Genomic DNA, 17,229 nt, shown 5'->3' with positions numbered 1-17,229 from the left:
GCTGACTTCTGATCTATGTTCTTGGGGTTATGCCCACCAGCTCCCTCCCCCTGGTTCAGGCGGCACCTTTGAACACTAGGGCTGGGCTGGGAGGTGACAGGTTCTCCGTGCCCAGTTAAGAAGAGAGCCCCTTAGGCTGTGTTGCTGAGGGTTTTCCCGTGGTCCCACCGCAGAGCGGGGACCTGGTGGTGGACGGAGGATAAGGAAAGAGGAGAGTGGACCGGGCAGTAAGGGAGGGCGGCCGTGGCTCGGGGGTGCGGGGTGCCTCAGAGACACGCCGCCCAGAGGTGCCAACCTGCGGGCCGGAGGAGTCTCCACTCACCTGCCGTTCTGCGCGCTGCCAGAAGGTGACCAGAAACTTCCCTGGGAGCGTCAGAAACCTGCTCAGGGCTGTGAGACTTCGGAGCCCATCTCCGGCGAGCACCCCACTGCAAGATACCCTCCTGGGTTGAGTGTGATCAACAGGAGCCGCCAGCCGGGTCTGCCCCTGCGCGCCAAGCCTCTGCCCACAAGCCCCGCCGCCGAGCTCGGGCTCCTCTACTCTCCACGTGGGGCAGGATCCGCTCCGGGACCGCATGGAGCACAGAGGCTGCGGCCTGGATTAGCGCCTGGGCGGCTGTTTCACGCCTCCCTACCCGACCCGGCGACTCCACTCGCCGCGGAGGCCCCGCGAGACCCCCGCTCTGCCGCCAGGAGGAGCATCCGCAGTGCCGGGACCCAGCGCCCAGGCCCGCGGAGGGGATGCGTGCTTCAAGCCCCCGAAGGCCAGTGCTTGGGAGAAAGGCCGGCTCTCTTTCACCCGGTTCCCCTCACTCCGCCCCTGCGCACGTGCTCCCCAGAGGCGGTGGAAAGAAATCAGGCAGCACCCCCCCCACCCCCCAATATGTGGCCCGAGCCGCCCCGGCCCCACTCCCCACAGCCTGGCACAGGCAGGGACGCCTACCACCGGAGGTTTACAGGAGAGGAAACAGGATCAGAGAGGCGAGGCACCCTGCCCAGGGCCACTCAGCCCTGGCGTCAAAGAATTGAAATCCAGACTCTGAAGAACGCTCTCCCCGCCCCCGCGCCCCCGCGCCCCCGCCCTTCTGAAGGTGCTAGGAAACCGCGGAAGTGACAGCCGGCTCTTGATCTGAAAATCTGTGCGCTCCGGCGCCACTGACAGCCAGGCCCAGGGAAACCCGCGTAGGGCAGGCGGGCACCTGGAGGGCATCTTCCTCGCCCGTGTCGTTTCCTCCAGGTCTCTCTTTGGCCTCAGTTTCTCCATCTCTCAGAAGCCCCTCGAATTCGATGGTGGGGTTAGAAGGAGAATAGTGCGTCTCTGTCAAACAGACGGGGCAGTCGTTTCTCCCCTTGGCCACCCTCCCCTGGCTGCGGACCTCTACCCTGGCGTCTCCCAGACCACGGGCGCCCCAGGGAGCAGGGCGTGGGGGACCACAGCTCTTCCCTGAGACCCAGGCTCGCCAGCTTTGGCTCCGGGTCCTCACCCAGGCAATGGAGTTAAACAAAGCAGTAAGTGCCTGTGGTTGGTCATTTCAGGCCCTCCTGCGGCGGCGGGACGTGAAGGTCGGGGAGACGGCCCTGGAGTCTGCATAAAAGACGCGAGGTCTCCAGGCCGCAGGGCACCAGAGGTCCTTTCCGGCACTCGCTGTTTTGTTTCCCAGCCACAGGCCGGCTGCCTCCCTCTGCTAGGCCTCAGCCCCGCCCGGCCTCCCGACCCGCTGCTCTTCGCTCCGGTTCGACTTCGGGGGGAGTGTCGGTACCAGAAGGGTCTTAGGCCCTGAGTGTCGGAATCCCAGGCTGGCCAGAACCACTTACCATCTGGGACAGTCTCTCCTCGCCTCCGTTTTCCCCTCTGGAAAATGGGGTTGATGCTCCCTCCACCGTGGTTGTTCTGAAAACTAAATCCAGGCTGCGGGCTGCCCTCGGTTGGACGCGGCCGCCGGCTGGCCCTGGGAGGCGGCTGTATCTCTCCGCGATAACCCGCGTCGGGTGAAGCCGGCTGCGCCCGCGCGCGTCCGCGCTGCGTCCCGGTGAGTCCGTCAGAAGGTTTACTCCTGAGCGGCCACAGCGCCGAGGGCAACGGCGTGGGCCGCGATGCACTGTCGTCGCCGCGCTCCCCGCGGCAGAAGTGGGAGGGGACTCCCCGCTGCTGACAGTCGGGCCTGCCCCCAAGACCTCTGCGGCCAGGGGTGGTGGCTGTCGCTTCCCTACTAAGGCTGGGGCCTCAGGAGGAGCTGGAGACGCGCCCCCTCCCCCGCAACTCGGGTGTGACCCCGGACGCGTGGCCCTGCGGAATGGGATTGAGGTGGGGGGAGCATTTTCTTACATTTTGAGACTGAATCTGAGAACCGCAGAGTTCTGTCGTACAGCCCTACTTTTGGAATTAAAAGCATATTTCATTAAGTGTAAATATTAAGATATGCCTTAATTGTGCAGCTTTGACACCCGGGATCTTAAAAAAAAAAAAAACAGTGACCAGCCCATTCTCTTGCGGTTTCTAGGAAGGCCCCGGGTCTTCCTGCCCCGGTATACGCAAGCACAAATACACATACAAGCGCACACACACACACACACGTGCACACATGCACATACCACACACGCTCCCGCGCGCGCGCGCGCGCACACACACACACACACACACACACACAGTTCCTCACGCTTCGTCCAACAATCTCCCCGCGACGAGGTAATTACGGTCCTTGCCGGACAGTGATTGGCCAGTCTGTTTCTCATCGGGGCCCCGCAGCCAATGGGTGGACCCCCGGCCGAGGCCCCGCCCCGCTCCCCCCTACCCCCCCGCTCCCCGCCCGGCGCGGGTGGCTCGGGCCCGGGGAATGCCTCACGCGGGGCCGGACAGGCCGTGACCCCACGCCTGGGCCCTAGGCCGCCTGCCCTCGGCAGCAAGACTGCCTGCGCGCCCAGGTCCGGGCGGTGTCTCCGGGCAGTGGCGGCGCGCGGGGCTTGCGCTGCGTCCTCGAGCTGAGTCGGCGGCCGCCAGGCCCGCGCCGCCCCGCCCCTGCTGGCCCCTCCCCTCCCCTCCCCGCCCCCAGCGGGGCCGGCCCGGGCGGCGACCAGCGCGGCGACGGGAAAGGCGAGCGAGGCGGCTGCCCGGCCGGCTGTCGGCACGCACCCGCTCCCGGCCGATCGCAGTCCGGCAAGGAGGCCGCTGTCTGCCCCGCGGGGCCCGACGCCAGCGCTCCGGGCAGCGGCTCTAGGGCCGGCCCGCGCGTGCGCCAGAAAGTCGCGCGCCACGGTCCCCAGAGGGAACCAGGACCGGCCGCGCCCCGGGCCCCCAGAACCTCGAAGAGTCCGGCAGAGTCCGACGGACCCGCGGCCGCGATGCCGGACGAGCTGACGGAGCCCGGGCGCGCCACGCCGGCCCGCGCCTCCTCCTTCCTCATCGAGAACCTGCTGGCGGCCGAGGCCAAGGGCGCCGGGCGCGGGGCCCAGGGCGGCGGCGGCCGTGAGGAGGAAGAGGACGACGACGATGATCCGGAGGACGAGGACGCGGAGCGGGCGAGGCGGCAGCGGCTGCAGCGGCGGAGACAGCTGCGCGCGGGCTCCGGGCCGAGCGGGGAGGCGCGGGCCCGCGCGCTGCTTGGGCCGGGCGCGCTGGGCCTCGGTCCCCGGCCGCCCCCGGGTCCCGGGCCGCCGTACGCGCTGGGCTGCGGCGGCGCCGCGCGCTGGTACTCGCGGTCGCACGGAGGCTACGGAGGCGGCCTCAGCCCTGACAGTGAGTGGGGCGTGGGGAGGGGTGGCCCGGGTGGTGGGGCCCGGCTTCCTCCCGTCGCATTTGCTCCGGGACTTTGGGTTCGTTGGAGCCCTTTCTGGGCCGCCCTCCTCCTGTGTCTGTGGTGGGCTCTGGGGTCGCGTGGGGAGAGCCCCTGGTTGAGCAGGTTTGGAGGCCCATTCTCCAGGGCAAGGTCCCCCACGCAGGGAGAAGCTTTGGCAGGGTCTGGGTTTCGCCCACAGCCTTGGGAGAGCAATCTGGGGACAGGGGACAACAGCTAAGAAGAGGAAAGAAAGGGAGGGTGAAATAGAACCAACAACAACAGGACACGTGGGGGGGGGGGACACGGTGGGGAGAGGCAGAATCGAAGAGGGAAGAACAGAAGAAAGATGTTGGGAGTGGAGGAAGGAGACGTGGGGAAAGAGAAGATGAAAAATAGAAAACCGAAAAGAAAGCCCTAAGTGATGGGGAGACAGAGAAAAGATAAAGGGCGGAAGGACAGGGGACCAGAAGAGGCGGTAGAGTCAAACTCAGCAAAATGAAGGGGGCACGGTGCGGGGGCGGGTTGGGGGGAGCCCCTGCTCTGGAGCTCCGGGTAGGGGACGGTGGTCTTCCACAGAATCTGTGTCTGCAAAGCTCCGTCTCCTCTTGAAGCCACAGACCGGGCCTGGGGCAGGGGCCTAGATTTCCCTGTTGGAGCTCCACGGCCCCCTGGCCATGGCTGTGGCAGGCAGGGAGGCTGTGTTCTGAAGCCCCCCTCTCTCTCCTTTCTCTGCCCCTCCCCCTCCCTTGCCTTTGTTCCCTGCTGAGAGCTCCCAGGCTGGGGGAGGCGGTTTGCAGCCCCAGAAACCACTCACCCGTCTTGCCCGGGCATTCTGGAGGTGCGTTCTGCTCTCCCCCTCCCCAGGGTGGCTGCCTCCCTTGGGGCCCTGCCCTTTGGAGGATGACCCCAGGAGCAGGACTAGGAAACTATGCTAACCTCAGCCCTGGGCTTTGCCAGCCCCCGCCCCCTGCACCCCAAAGTGTACCCTGCGAGGCCAGCGGAGGACTCAGGCTCCTGCTCTGTAATGCTTTCAGCTCCTAGCAAAAGTTAGCACAAAAAGAGTGCTGTGGGTGGGGGTGGGGGTGAGGGTGGGGGTTAGACCCCTGTCACCTCTTGGATAACCCTCTCCTTGGTGTAGGAGTGAGCGCTTTGCAAAGGGACCCACCTCTCAGAACCTATGCCCAGAAGGTCCAGGACCCCCTACCCTCTTCATTTCGCTTCCAGGAAACTTGAGCAGGCCTCTTTGGTTATTTGCCCTGAAATTGAGTGATCAAATGTAGTGACCTTCTGGGGGTGTTTCTGAAAGGGTCTCACAGGGTGAAATGTGTTCCCCTCCTGCCCCTGGAGTTTTGCCCCAGCCCCAGGCGCAGCCCTAGCCCCACCAGCAGCCCTCAGAGACGAGCTCCTTCCTAGTTCGTATAATGCGGGTTGGGGGTCCCTGTTTTGTACCAGAGCTGGCAGGCCCGGCTCGGCTTCCTCTGGCAAAGCAAGGGTCTCTGAATCTGGGGACCCCCCCCCAATGGTGCACATGCCAGCCTGGAACCTGACCCCTCTTTGGACACAGTGAGGGCTCACACCCCTGGCACCTGCGTGGCTGCTGGGTGTGGGGTGTATGCACCAAGCTGCTCACACCAGCTCACCAGTGTCTGCTGTCAGGCACTCACTCTGGGGGCACACTGCTGCTTTCGGTGGGCCGGCCTGGCCAGACTCGTTGACTGTGGGAATGCCGGCCCAGGGCCTGTGCGCATGCAGAGGCGGAAGGGACGCTGGCCTGAGTCGGCCTCACAAGCCCGGAAGTCAGGCAGCTGCCCCCTTTCAAGCTGGGCTTGGAGTCTGGACCAGCATCTGGGTCCTGGGCAGGCTGTCACCTGAACCATCATCCTTTGCCAGCCCTGGGGTGGGGGTGGGGGCGAGGCATCACCTCACTTCTGGAGGTGGAGCTTGGTTCTTGCAGGACCTGGGGTGGGGGGGACTCTGTGGGCTTCTGTACCCCACACCCTCAGGTTCAATCAAGGCCTCATGGGCTTCAGGTGGCGTGTGGGAGCTGAGTGTTTCTGCACAGCCAGAGCCTTCTGAGCTGACTGCGGGCAGAGAGGGCACACCTCTGTGGACATCTGGATTAGGGGCACAGGAAACGGAGGTGAACAGACCACCCGTGTCACCAGGGAGTTTTATTGGCCGGTCATCTGCATCCGCTTATTCTCCACTGATGGGAATGTTTCCATGCAAGCGGGAATTCTGCATCTTCTCCTAGGAGTGAGTGGGGAGGGATCATGGCAAGTCTTTATTTCTGGGTCTGGGGGTCTTGGCAGAGGGCTGAGTGCCAGGGGTGAGGTGGTCTCTCTGCTGGTTTTCCGGGTGTATATTTCTCAGAAGGACCTTTCTTTCCTCTGTGAGGTGAACCCCTGGGGCTGTTGAGTGTTGTTTTGATTCGAAGCCAGTGATTATGGGAGCCAGTCTTTTTCGTGTGTTTCTGTTTGTGTTTTGGTGTTTCTTTTCTTCCCTTTTTTCTTCCTTCTGTGGATGCGCCTGGAGCATGTTCCCAGCGTGTTGGTTTGGAGCCTAGCTCAGGTCTTCAAGTTCACCTCTGGATGTCCAGCCTCTCTTGGTTCTGGGAGGGGGGTGAGATCTACCGAGCGTGCTGGAGGACGACCGCCGCCATCGGTGGAGCTGTCTGGGGACTGTTCCCTTGCTGTGGTCGTGGGAGACCTCACGGGGTGCGGGGAGCAGCTGGCTTCAGCGACAGGTTCGGACTGGGGGGGGGTGGTGGCGCCGGGAATCAGCCTCCAGAACCAACCCGTGTTCCTTCTCCTTTCCCCCCTGCAGCCAGCGACCGGGACTCACCGGAGACGGGCGAGGAGATGGGCCGCGCAGAGGGCGCCTGGCCGAGGGGCTCCGGGCCGCGAGCGGTGCAGCGAGAGGCGGCGGAGCTTGCGGCGCGGGGACCGGCGGCCGGCGCGGAGGAGGCGGCGGAGCTGGCCGAGGCCCCTGCGGCGGCGGCGGCGGCCGGGGAGGCCCGCGGCGGGGTCGGCGGCCGCAAGAAGAAGACGCGCACCGTCTTCTCGCGCAGCCAGGTCTTCCAGCTCGAGTCCACCTTCGACCTGAAGCGTTACCTGAGCAGCGCCGAGCGCGCCGGCCTGGCTGCGTCCCTGCAGCTCACCGAGACGCAGGTCAAGATCTGGTTCCAGAACCGACGCAACAAGTGGAAGCGGCAGCTGGCAGCCGAGCTGGAGGCGGCCAGCCTGTCCCCGCCGGGCACGCAGCGCCTGGTCCGCGTGCCGGTGCTCTACCATGAAAGCCCCCCGGCCGCCGGGGCCGCCGCCGCCGCCGCCGCGCTGCCCTTCCCGCTGGCCCCCGCCGCGCCCGCGCCGCCGCCGCCGCTGCTCGGCTTCTCCGGGGCCCTTGCCTACCCGCTGGCCGCCTTCCCGGCTGCCGCCTCCGCGCCCTTCCTGCGGGCGCAGATGCCCGGCCTGGTGTGAGCATCCCCGGCCCGCCGGGCCCACGCCCGGAGGCCAATCGGGACTTGTGCGGAAGCGCCCGCCGGGGGCGTGGCGGCAGCGGTGGAGCCTGGGGGCCTTCGGTCGATCGGGGGTTAGGGGGCGCTCCGGTGGACCCCCTGAACCTCCGGAGCGCAGGCTGCCGCCTCCGGGCCGTGCTCTACGCCTATCCGAGGATCGGCCAGAATGTACCAGAGACGCAGGTGATTGTGGCTCCACAGACAGTCGCCAGGCTGGCTCCCCGCTGGGAAGACAGTCTCACAGACAGTCGGCCTTGCAGCCCAGGGTCCCCCCCTCCCGGGGACAGGCCTCAACCTCTGAGCAAACCCAGCTCCCGCCCCTCCGGAGTCAGCAGCTGGGCGCAGTCCGCGGCAAATCCAGGCTGTCCAGGATGCTTTGTGGAAGGGCCCACTCTTCCAGGCTCAACTACCTTGCCCCGGACTATGCACCCACGACCTGGGGAGCATTGTGATCAGCCTGATGGCCTTGACCTTGCCTCCCGCAGAGAGAGAGAGATTCCCAGGGAGCGAGTCCTGGTGAGGGGAAGGGATGAAGATCCTGCCAGGTGGTGCTTCCATCAGATCAGATCATCCATCCTGAAGGCAGGGCTCCTCTCCTGGGCTTCGGTTCCTGGTTATCCCAGTGAAGACTTTTTTTTTTTTTTTTTAAACGAATCTACTTATTTGCGTATGGAATAAAAAGGGACATTTTCTGGACAGTTGCTGCTGCTTTGTGATCCCTGGGGCTGAGCTCCTCTCTGGTGACGCACTGAGGTGGGCGCCATCCCCAGCCTCCCGGAGCACTTTCCGGTACTGGCTGGGGGCAGGTGGGTAGGTGGGCAGGGCAAGCCCCCACTTTCCCCGGACAGGGGGGCCCAGCGAGGCCTTAGGGGAAGTCAGGGTTGGGGAGGAGAGGGACCTAGAGTGGAAGAAGGGACGCCCTCCAATCCCGTGTCGCTCGGTTCTGGGACCTTCAGTACAACCAGAAGTCAGGAGTCGGGTGAAGGGAGAACCTAGCACTTGGCCCAGGGGGCTGCCAGCTACGTGAGCCCCTGCGCCCACAACTCCTTCCTGCCCTGGAGCTGAGAGTCATCTCTGACACGGGGGCGGGGGGGCGGTGCTAGGAGCAGGGTTCTCTGGCCGGGGCCTCACCCCCTGGACCATCGGCAGTCTCTCTTGAACTGACGGACTCAGACCCTGGGCAAGGTCCTGAGTTTATGGGCTCTGAGCGAATGCTTATTGCTTAGCTCGTTGCCCTGGCTGCATCTCTGCAGCCAGCCTGTTGCAGGGTGGAGATAGTGGTCTCCTGCATGAGGGAAAGATGCTTTATGGGGTGTGCTGCTCAAGCCTGGGGAAAGAAGCCATTCACTTGCTTGAAAGGGTCACTCCTGAGACAGAATGGAACCCCCCCCCCCAAACCTGTCTCCACCCCGCTGGCTTCGGGGTCTTTGGGTGGAGCAGACACTCCTGGGCTGAGATGCGGGCTGAGATGCACACGGTCCCTAGGTCTGGCCCGTGGAGTTTTCAGCGGTGGCACCAGACAGCCCAGGAGAAGGTGCCACGGGGCTTTCCCCGCCCCCACTGCCCCGGGGTGGGGGGAAGGAGGTCCATCTGTCTGCCCCTGCGGCCCAGCTCCCTGACCCAGAATCATCCCCTGCCCCAGCCTTCCAGTTGGTTCCCTGTGCCCCCAGGCTGGGGGCAAGCTGGGGGGTGGGGTTCCTCTAGGGGGACGGTGGGAGTGGGCAGCCCGGGGCCTAGGTGGTCCCCACCTTCAGGCTCCCAGGGCCCAACCACAGCAGGCTCCTGAGAGCCTCACAACTCACCTCCAACCTGCCCCTCCCATTGCTGCAGTTCCTCCCTTTGAGGGTGGGGTCTGCTCTTCCCGGAGAAGGGAAGAGCTGCCCTTTCCCCATCGCTTTCACTGGATTTTGTCAGGAGGGACTTACCATCTGTTTCCCTACAGTGAACTGGCTCCTAGCTATCTCCAGAAGCCTTTGGTCCAGACCAGAGGCCACGGGCGGAAGTGTGTGCCAAGACCTCTCAGCAGCAGTGGCATCTCTCCTTCCTCCCTCTCTCTCTCCCACTGGGCCTCTGCGCACCTTGGCTGGGGCTCCACGTGGGACCCTGGCCCTCTGACCCTCTGGGGGTGGCCTCACACGGTCAGCAGACAGACCGCTGCCGGCTCTCCGAGAGGTGTGCACCAGCCTGCCTGTGCAGAGCTGGCCGCAAGGGCCAGCGCAGGTCCCCAGCTGCGCGCGAGGCGGGCAGCCGGGCGGTGTCGCGGCTCTGCTCCTGGCCCGCGGCACCGCACACCCGCGGATACAGGGCGGCAGAGGCGGGGTGGGGGTGGGGGGGATTCGGCTACTTCCGGGATCCCGGGCACAAAGACCACGAATGGGATCGTTAAAACGCTGGTTAAAGACGTGTTGCCAGCGATGCAACCGTTGGACTCTTTGGTGGCTCATGCTGGCGCGGTCCCCAGGTCGTGGCGACCAGACCGACCGCAGGGCGCAGCGACGCACGGTGTGGCGCCCACGTCCCAGGGCGGCTCGCCCGCCGCGGCGGGTCGGTCCGCACCAATCACGGCTCCAGGCCGGCTGGGGAGCCGCGTGGCGCCGGGGCCACAGGCAGCGAGGGGCTGTGGGCCCCGTGTCCAGACCCTCGGATCTGCCCACCCGGAAGGAGCGAACCTGGCCGCCCGGCCTGGGACTGCCGCCGGGGTCAGAGAGGAGGTTTCTGCGCGGCTGAAGGACTGCCTGGTTCCGCGGAGGCAGAGACAAGGTGGGCCGGGGAGCCGCTTCCTTGCCTGCCAGCTCCAAGCTCCGCTGGGTGGGAAGGAAGCGGGAGGTGGAAGGGAGGCTTGTTCCCTCTTTGAGGTAAGGGTCGGGAGCTAGAAGTCTAACTCTGAAGTACAGAAAGTGGATCCAAACGGGGATCGGGCCAGCGGGACTCCGGGAAGCTGGTTTTACCCCGTAATTACCCAGCGTGCGGAGTGTCCCACCAGGGGCCGCACAAACCACAGCGAAGCCGGAGCGGAACAGGCAGCCCGAGGGGGTCGGGGGCCAGGCTGGGGAGGAGCCGGGCTCCAAGCTCCAGCGCCATCAGCGCCCCTCGGCCTCACCCAGGTGCGTGTTGGCTCCGCTCCTGGTGGGGGATGAGTGACTTTGGTCTGTTTCTGCCCCGCGTGCCCTGGCTCTCTCCAGCCCTCCAACTCTAGCTTCTCCTTACAGGAAGCCTGATTCCAGCCGCCGTGGGTTGCCTAGGGGCTTCTACTGCAGAGTCCCCGAGCCCGGCTGGGTCTACCAGGCTTTGAACACCTGGGCGGACCTGCAAGTTTCCTTACTGAGTTCGCGCAGAATCAGACCTGCTGAAAGGGACAGGCAGGTCCCATTCTCCACCCCACCGCCCTCCCCCATCCCCCCCAACTCCCCTCCCTTTCCCTTCCCTCCTTCCCCTCCCCCAACGGTTGCTCTGTGCCCCCCCCCCCCCCCCCCCGCCCACTCCAGATCCTGGTTGAGAGCTAGCAGGCAGCACCTGAGCTCACCTCCACCCACCTCGTCCAAAGCCCTGGTGAGGGGCTGATGAATTCTCCAGGAATTGCCCTTCCCCTAGCTGGCAGTTTCCCACCCGCACTCTGCCCGTGGGGATCCACCGACTCCTACCCAACCAGGGTCTCCCTTCCTCATCAGGTACAGGTCAGGGGCTGTCCATGCCCCACCCCCAACCTCCTCCCCAAAAGCTTAGCTTGGCTTCAGGAGGAGAAGATTCCCCAGAGTCTTGGCACTCTGAACCTACCCAGAAGAAGGGGACCCACCTGGGCGAGAAGGAAGGGGCTGAGAGTGGTCACCTGGGGCCCGAGAGGGAGACACCAGGGCTGGGCCAGCTCCCGTCTGCAGGTGTCTCCCAACCATCCTTTAAGGCCTTCTGGCCTCACCCGGAGATTCTCCCAAAGGGAAACTGGGGCTTTGAGGCCAGAGACCCTGAGGCAGGGACTCCATGAAGTAAGTCACTCAGCCGCTCAGGCCCAGATGCCCTTTCCCGCACCTGGCACTGCTACTATGGAGGCCGGGTGCCCTGTCCGGGGGGTCACTCTTCCCAGGGCCAACCGGAATCAACTGGATCATATCCTGTGGCCGCCCTCACTGCAGGCGTCCACAAGAGAAGGGTCCCCAGCCTCCTGCATGCGTTAGCTATGATGCCTGAACCCAGGGTTCCAAAGCGGGTCCCCAAGGCGGCTCACCCCACAACTGCATACAAAGACCGGCTGCTCTTGAGGGGAGAGAGACTCTTCTATACGGATGGATTGGAAAGGGGGCCACCCTTGTTCTGATAGCACTGAACTTTGGATCCAGACACTTGGGCCAAAGATGCAGAGAGAAAGATCTGGAAGAGTTAGTCTCTGGGTTCACCACCTGGAGAGCAACCAGGTGAGCGGAGGGCTCATCCCTGGCCAGATCCCGCAGCTGTTGGCTTCAGTTTATGTTTGTTTGTTTTGCTATAAAAGTGATATTGCTTATTATTATCTGGCAACTGCAGAAAAGTCAAAACAGAAATAATTTGCCTGCATTTCCACCATCAAAAGTCAACTGCTTCCAAGTGTGAGATGAAGCTGTGGATTTATTGTGAGGCGATTTATAGTTGTATTGTTAATTTTAAAATTCTTGTCAGTTGAAGATGCACTCAACTATTTACCAGTAAAATGATGTGATGTCTGCGTTTGTTTGAAGAGTACTGCAACAAAAACAAACAAATTAATTGAATAGTAAATAGGAGGGAGACACACAGGATTAGCCAGGCATTGATCATTGTTGAACAGAGGTGGGTACATGGTGGGGGGGGGGGGGTTCATTTCAAGGCTTCCTCTATTTTGTTTTATATTTGAAAGCTTCCAGAATAAAAATGCTTTAACACCTGACTTAGCAGAAACGTCACCGGTGTGTACTCCTAGCGGCGGATTCTCCGCCCTGGGCCGTTTTCGTTACAGGTTTGTTTTCATCAGATCGCCATCTGACCTCGTTTGCACCCCGCTTGCTTTTTTTTTCTCCCCATCCTTACTTCGAAGTGCGCATTAAAACCCATTAATTCGGTCTCCGCAGACATGCTTCATTAAGTCTTCAACCTCTCTCTCTCCCGGAACCTGTCCCTGCGCACATCTCTCCCCCACTGGCCCTGCCGCCCCTCTGGGTCCGGAAGGCCGGGGCCGCCATCTCCTCCGCCCGGGAGGCCTCCGAGAGTCGCGGAGGACTGGTCTGCGCTGCCGGGGGTCTCTGGCGCCGCCTCCCGGCCCTCGCGGTGGGAGTCGCCCGCGGACCCGGGTCCCCCGCAGCCCGTGCAGCGCAGGTCCCAGGTCCGACCCCGCTGCCGGTTCGGGGGACTAAGCCCCGCGGCCGCCCCTCTGGCCCTGGGTTCGCGTGTGCGGTGTCTCGGAGCCTCCTTGACGCTCTCGGCGCCTGGGTCCGCGGCGCCGAGACTAAGTGTAAACTGGGGGACGGTGTGTGTGTGTGTGACCAAGGCTGGGGGGGCGGGGGCAGATCCCTGGAGGACGTGTGGGGGAGAGGCTCACGTGCTCGGAGCTCCGTCTCGAGAGACAGACCGGTCCGAAGGGCGCTCCCCATCCCTGGGAGACGCGGTGCGCTCTCGGCGTCGGCCCGCGAAGCCCCTGGCGGGGCGGGGGCTTCTGGGATGCGGGCGACCAAGCCCCGAATTGCAGGACTCCCCTGGGTCTCGCTGCCCCCGCCCCCGGAGCGGGGTCCGACGTGCCCAACCCGCAGGACCTCGGCCCCACCCGGCCGGCCGCGCGCTTCCCTGCCCGCTCCGCGTCTCTGCTTCGGTCCCCTCCGCCTCTGCGTCTCTCGTCTCCATTCTTCTCCTCGCGCTTTCCTCCTCCGGGGCTCGGGAGTCGGCCGGTGCGTCGCCTCTGCTGTCGCGCGGCCTCCTGGGCTCCATCGCACCCCTCTCCGGGACACGATTACCTCCCCATTCGAACGGCCCCAGGTAGGAGTCTGGGAGGCTGGGACCCCCGCCTTGAAAGGGCGGAAGAGCGCGCCCCTCGGACGCGGCGGCGCAAGGACCCCCTGCCCGCCGAGGCCCCGCGTCGCCTCGATCGGGCTGCTGGGAGTCGGGGTCGCCGCCTCGAGTCCGGACCCCGCGCCTGCCCCTCTGGGGGCTCTCGATCCAGGTTCTCCCCTCTCCTGGTCCGAGTGTCCCCCCTCCCCGCCCCAGGCTGACCGAGCTTAAAGGAGAGACACGGGCAGTGGCGCCAGCTCCGCGGCTCCCGGGAACCGGCGGGCGGCTGCCGCGGAGCGGCCGCCTTCTGCTCCCGGGCCGCCGGGCTTCGGAGCGCTAGGCCGGCCTGGCTGTGGACCCTCCGAGCCCGCGGCCCTGTCGGGGGGCGGGGCGCCCCCTCCCCGCAGTCCTTCCGGCCCCGCCTCCCCGCTTCCCGCAGGCGCCCCCCGCCCCCTGCCCGGCTCACCTGGCGTCGCCTCGGCGTCTCGGAGTCTGGCTCGGCCTTCGCGCCCCGCCCCTCGGTTCTCACCTCGCCCCTTCCCGCTCCCCTCCCCCCTCGGGCTCCGCGCGCGCGTCCACGCGGTCCCCGAGCCGGCACCTCTGACGCCAAGCTCTAGCCCAGAGGCCCGGAGCTGGGGCCGGGGAGGAGGGAGGTGCCTGAGCCCTCCCGGGTCCCTGAAGGCTTCTCGGAGGAGGCAGTATTAAACCCGCAGAGAGGGGAGGAGCTGCGGGCGGCCGTGCGCAGGTGGAGACGGCAGTTCACCTCGAGTCTTGGACCTTGGTGTGGGCATCTCCCCTCCACCCTCCGCTCTGTGCCGCTGGCCCTCGGGTCGCCTCCCGCCCCACCCCCCCAAGCACTCTTCCCTCCCGGAAAGATGGGGCGCGGATTTAAGAGTGCCCAACCGTGCTCAGCCTTCGCCGCCCGTCTGCGTGGATTCAGGAAAGTCATTTCCCTTTTCTGAGCTCACCTTGCCCATCTGTGGAGTGGGTGGGCGGCAGTGGTGAAGGTCGTGCGGCCTAATGGCAAGAGCGCGGGCTCAAGGCTTGCTGCTGGGCACACAGCCTTCTGCACCGACAGCAAGGCAGGCCGCCTACCGCCCACCCGCTCAACTCACAGGTCAACTCACAGGTTCCCTTTCCTTCGCCTGTGCAGGGCAGGCCACGTGGTTCCGGCTGGGTCCTGAGCGCGAGTCCAGTCGCTCCCACCCCCATTGGCGGGCCTAGTCATGATCGCACTGGGGCTCCAGGGACACCTGAGCCCACCTGCCTGCCCACCCTGGCCCGCAGGAGGGTGCATTGTATGAGCAACAGGCCCCCCGAACGACAGCTGCACCCCAAAAGCCAGCACTGTCTGCCCCTCCAGGGCCCAAGCTCCCACACTCCCGCACCCATAAATCCTCTGACCTTTGCCTCCTTCCCAGCGGAGACCCAGGCTGTCCACGCGCCTGTGTCCCCCAAGCCTGGTCCACCACACCCACCACAGGCAACTGGGAGCTATAGCCAAGAGGCTGGGGATGGGGATGGGGCTGGGGAGGAGGAAGCTGCCTGAGCCTCCCAGGTCCTCTTCCTTTCCAGCCGCCCAACTGGCCTCAGAGATTTGACCTCCAGAGGTGGACACAGACCCTGGCCCAGAGCCTTGGGCCAAGGGGCCCTGCTCCGCTGTTTCTTTCAGGAGCTCGTGGTGGATGGCCCTTGCTCTCATCCACGTTACCTTGGGGCTTTCTTGGAGCTGGGAGCTGATCTAGCTCTTTACCCAGATTGTCTCAGGGCATCCCCATAACACCTGGCTGGCGAGCAGTGTCCCAGGTTTATGAATGAGGATTCAGGCCCCACCCGACTCCAGGTCACGCAGACCGGAGCGTGGGGGAAGACAGAGCTGGGTCCAGCACTCTTTCCAGTGAGGAAATGACACAAGCCATTGCGTGTGCTCCAGAGCTCAGCCCTGTGCCTGGCCGGCTGCCTTGGTGGGGCTCTGGGAAGATGCCTGGTGAGGGCAGCCAGCCTGCTCAGAAGAGAGGTGGCTTCCATGGTTCAGTTCCTCCCACCCCAGCCCTCCTCGCTGCTCCCCCCAACAGCCCACCTCGCCCCCCCAACAGCCCACCTCTCCCTATTCCAGTGGACTTCCTTTCCCTACCTCTGTCCCCCACGTGGGTTGGGGGCGGTGCCTCTGAACCCAGGCTGCCCCAGGGAAGGCCCCACACGGTGGAGCGCCCACCTTGGGATTTTCTAAGCCCCTTTGGAATGGCGGGGACCCACCAGGGTTTTAGTGGGGTCTGAGAGGAGAGCCCCAGCCCCTTGGGGGTCCTGCGTGAGGAGGACTCCTGGGGGCAGCCCGGCCAGCTGCAGGGTGGGAGAGGTTGGGCCGCCGGACTGATGCTGACACAGTGATTCGTGATGATTCAAATTGTTTATGTAGACAGGGGCCCCTTAAAAAAACGTTCCACTGCTCTGCTGGGGGAGCGGTTGGTGACAGCCTCTGGGCCTCTTTCCCAGAAAATCTCCAGCTTCCTGCAAGGGACCCTTGCTAGTCTCAATCTCATTTCCTGTGCCCATTTCACAGATACACCCAATGCGGCCCCAAGAAAGGCGGAGGCCAGCACCCCGGGAGCCTGCGGCCATGTCTCCCTGCAGGGCCAGGGGGCAGGCCCCATCCCAGGAGTGGAAGAGAGGAGGGGGCCGGGAGGCCCTGGTGGATGCGTCTCAGAAGCAGCCCATGACCATGCTGGTGCCCTTTGCTCTCATCCGGCTTTCCTCCGGGACGTCCCAAGAGTCGCTTCCCTGGAAGTCATCCTCCTGCAGGACGCCCAGCCAATGATCTGAGCCTGGGGCTGGCAGTGACGAAAAAAGACCAGGGGATTGGGTGTGCGTGCCTGTGTGTGTGTGCGTGTGTGTGTGCATCTGTGTACGCGTGCCTCTGTGTGTATCTGTGTGTGCGTCTGTGTGTGTGTCTGCAGACCTCTCCCAGCCGCAGAGAGGGAGGCTTGACCCGGCGGCTGGAGGAGGTGGTGAACTCAGGGTGCGTCCCCGCCGAGCCTCTCAAGTCCTGCTGTCGCCGCGCGAGGGGGCTGCCTCGGCTACTCCGGGGCCGCACAGGGGCTCGAGCCGGCGGGCGCCGAGGACCTGGGCCCAGGGACTGCCCGGGCCCTACCGACACTGGCCCAGGAGCGCAGCCTCAGTCTCACTGCCCGGTTGGTTCTGCCCAAGGTCACCGCGCGCCGCTCTGATTCCCCGCCCGCCGCGCCCCCTGCCTCGTCTCCGTTTCTCGGCCTCAGGCCGCCCCCCGCTTCCCGGAGCCGCTCTCGGGGCTCCAGCTCCCGTAACCGCAGCGTCAGCACATCCGGGCCTCGCCCGCTCGGGTTCCGAGTTTTCTTAAATCGTGAAAATCCATTTCCCCAAATGGGCGGGAGCTGAGCCTCGCTTCGTCCAGGGGCGGTCGCCCCGGCCTCCCCCTCCCCACCACCAGCGCGACCCTCGAGGCCCGGCATTGATCCCGCAGCCTGTACACATCGCATTAGTCCTAATGGTTTTGCTGATGATTCAACTTTTTCGTTAAAAGCCGCCCCTCGGTCCTCACCGCTCCCCTGCCTCCGCCTCTGCCGGCCGCGGGCCCCTCGGCGGCGCGCCTGCCCAGAGCTTTCTTGGCCGGTAGAGACGCGGTTCCTGCAACCCGGGTCCGCCGCCCAGGGCGCGTAGATGCCTCAAGAGGAGCCCGCTCCCCGCCGGCAGGGGCGAGGGCGGGGTGGGCAGAGGGCCTGCGGCGGTTTGGGGACCCTTGGGGACCCTGCGCTCCCTGGCGCGTAAAATGCGGAGCTTAGATCGAGGTCATCCGGACACTTACGAGGTCAGATCCTCGGCCTTCCAGACTCGGACCTAGGAAGAACCGTAGAAGGATCCAGAAACTGAGAAGTCCCGCACCCTCGCGGCGCCTCCGTTGCCCATTCCATCAGCGGGGAG

The 17,229-nt window shown here is 64.9% G+C and overlaps 2 protein-coding genes across 2 annotated transcripts; one reads left to right on the top strand and one right to left on the bottom strand.

The window, feature by feature from the left end:
* The first annotated feature begins 3,063 nt into the window (after nt 1-3,063).
* Nucleotides 3,064-7,988, top strand: HMX1 (H6 family homeobox 1). The gene is made up of 2 exons (XM_043448011.1): nt 3,064-3,733; nt 6,600-7,988. Exons 1-2 carry the CDS (start codon nt 3,340-3,342, stop codon nt 7,250-7,252), a joined length of 1,047 nt encoding a protein of 348 aa, XP_043303946.1. The 5' UTR covers nt 3,064-3,339; the 3' UTR covers nt 7,253-7,988.
* Nucleotides 7,366-16,760, bottom strand: LOC122428165 (collagen alpha-1(I) chain-like). Its single transcript, XM_043447973.1, has 12 exons — nt 16,424-16,760; nt 16,232-16,371; nt 15,532-15,615; nt 14,244-14,252; nt 13,742-13,907; nt 13,552-13,650; nt 12,833-13,501; nt 12,421-12,719; nt 11,065-11,116; nt 9,369-10,336; nt 8,040-8,154; nt 7,366-7,514 (listed from the first exon to the last, which is right to left on the bottom strand). Exons 1-12 carry the CDS (start codon nt 16,758-16,760, stop codon nt 7,366-7,368), a joined length of 3,087 nt encoding a protein of 1,028 aa, XP_043303908.1.
* Between the last annotated feature and the right edge of the window lie 469 nt (nt 16,761-17,229).

Source organism: Cervus canadensis, chromosome 26 (genome assembly GCF_019320065.1).
Source record: "Cervus canadensis isolate Bull #8, Minnesota chromosome 26, ASM1932006v1, whole genome shotgun sequence".
Lineage (NCBI taxonomy): Eukaryota > Metazoa > Chordata > Mammalia > Artiodactyla > Cervidae > Cervus > Cervus canadensis.
This window is presented reverse-complemented; position numbering and strand designations above follow the sequence as displayed.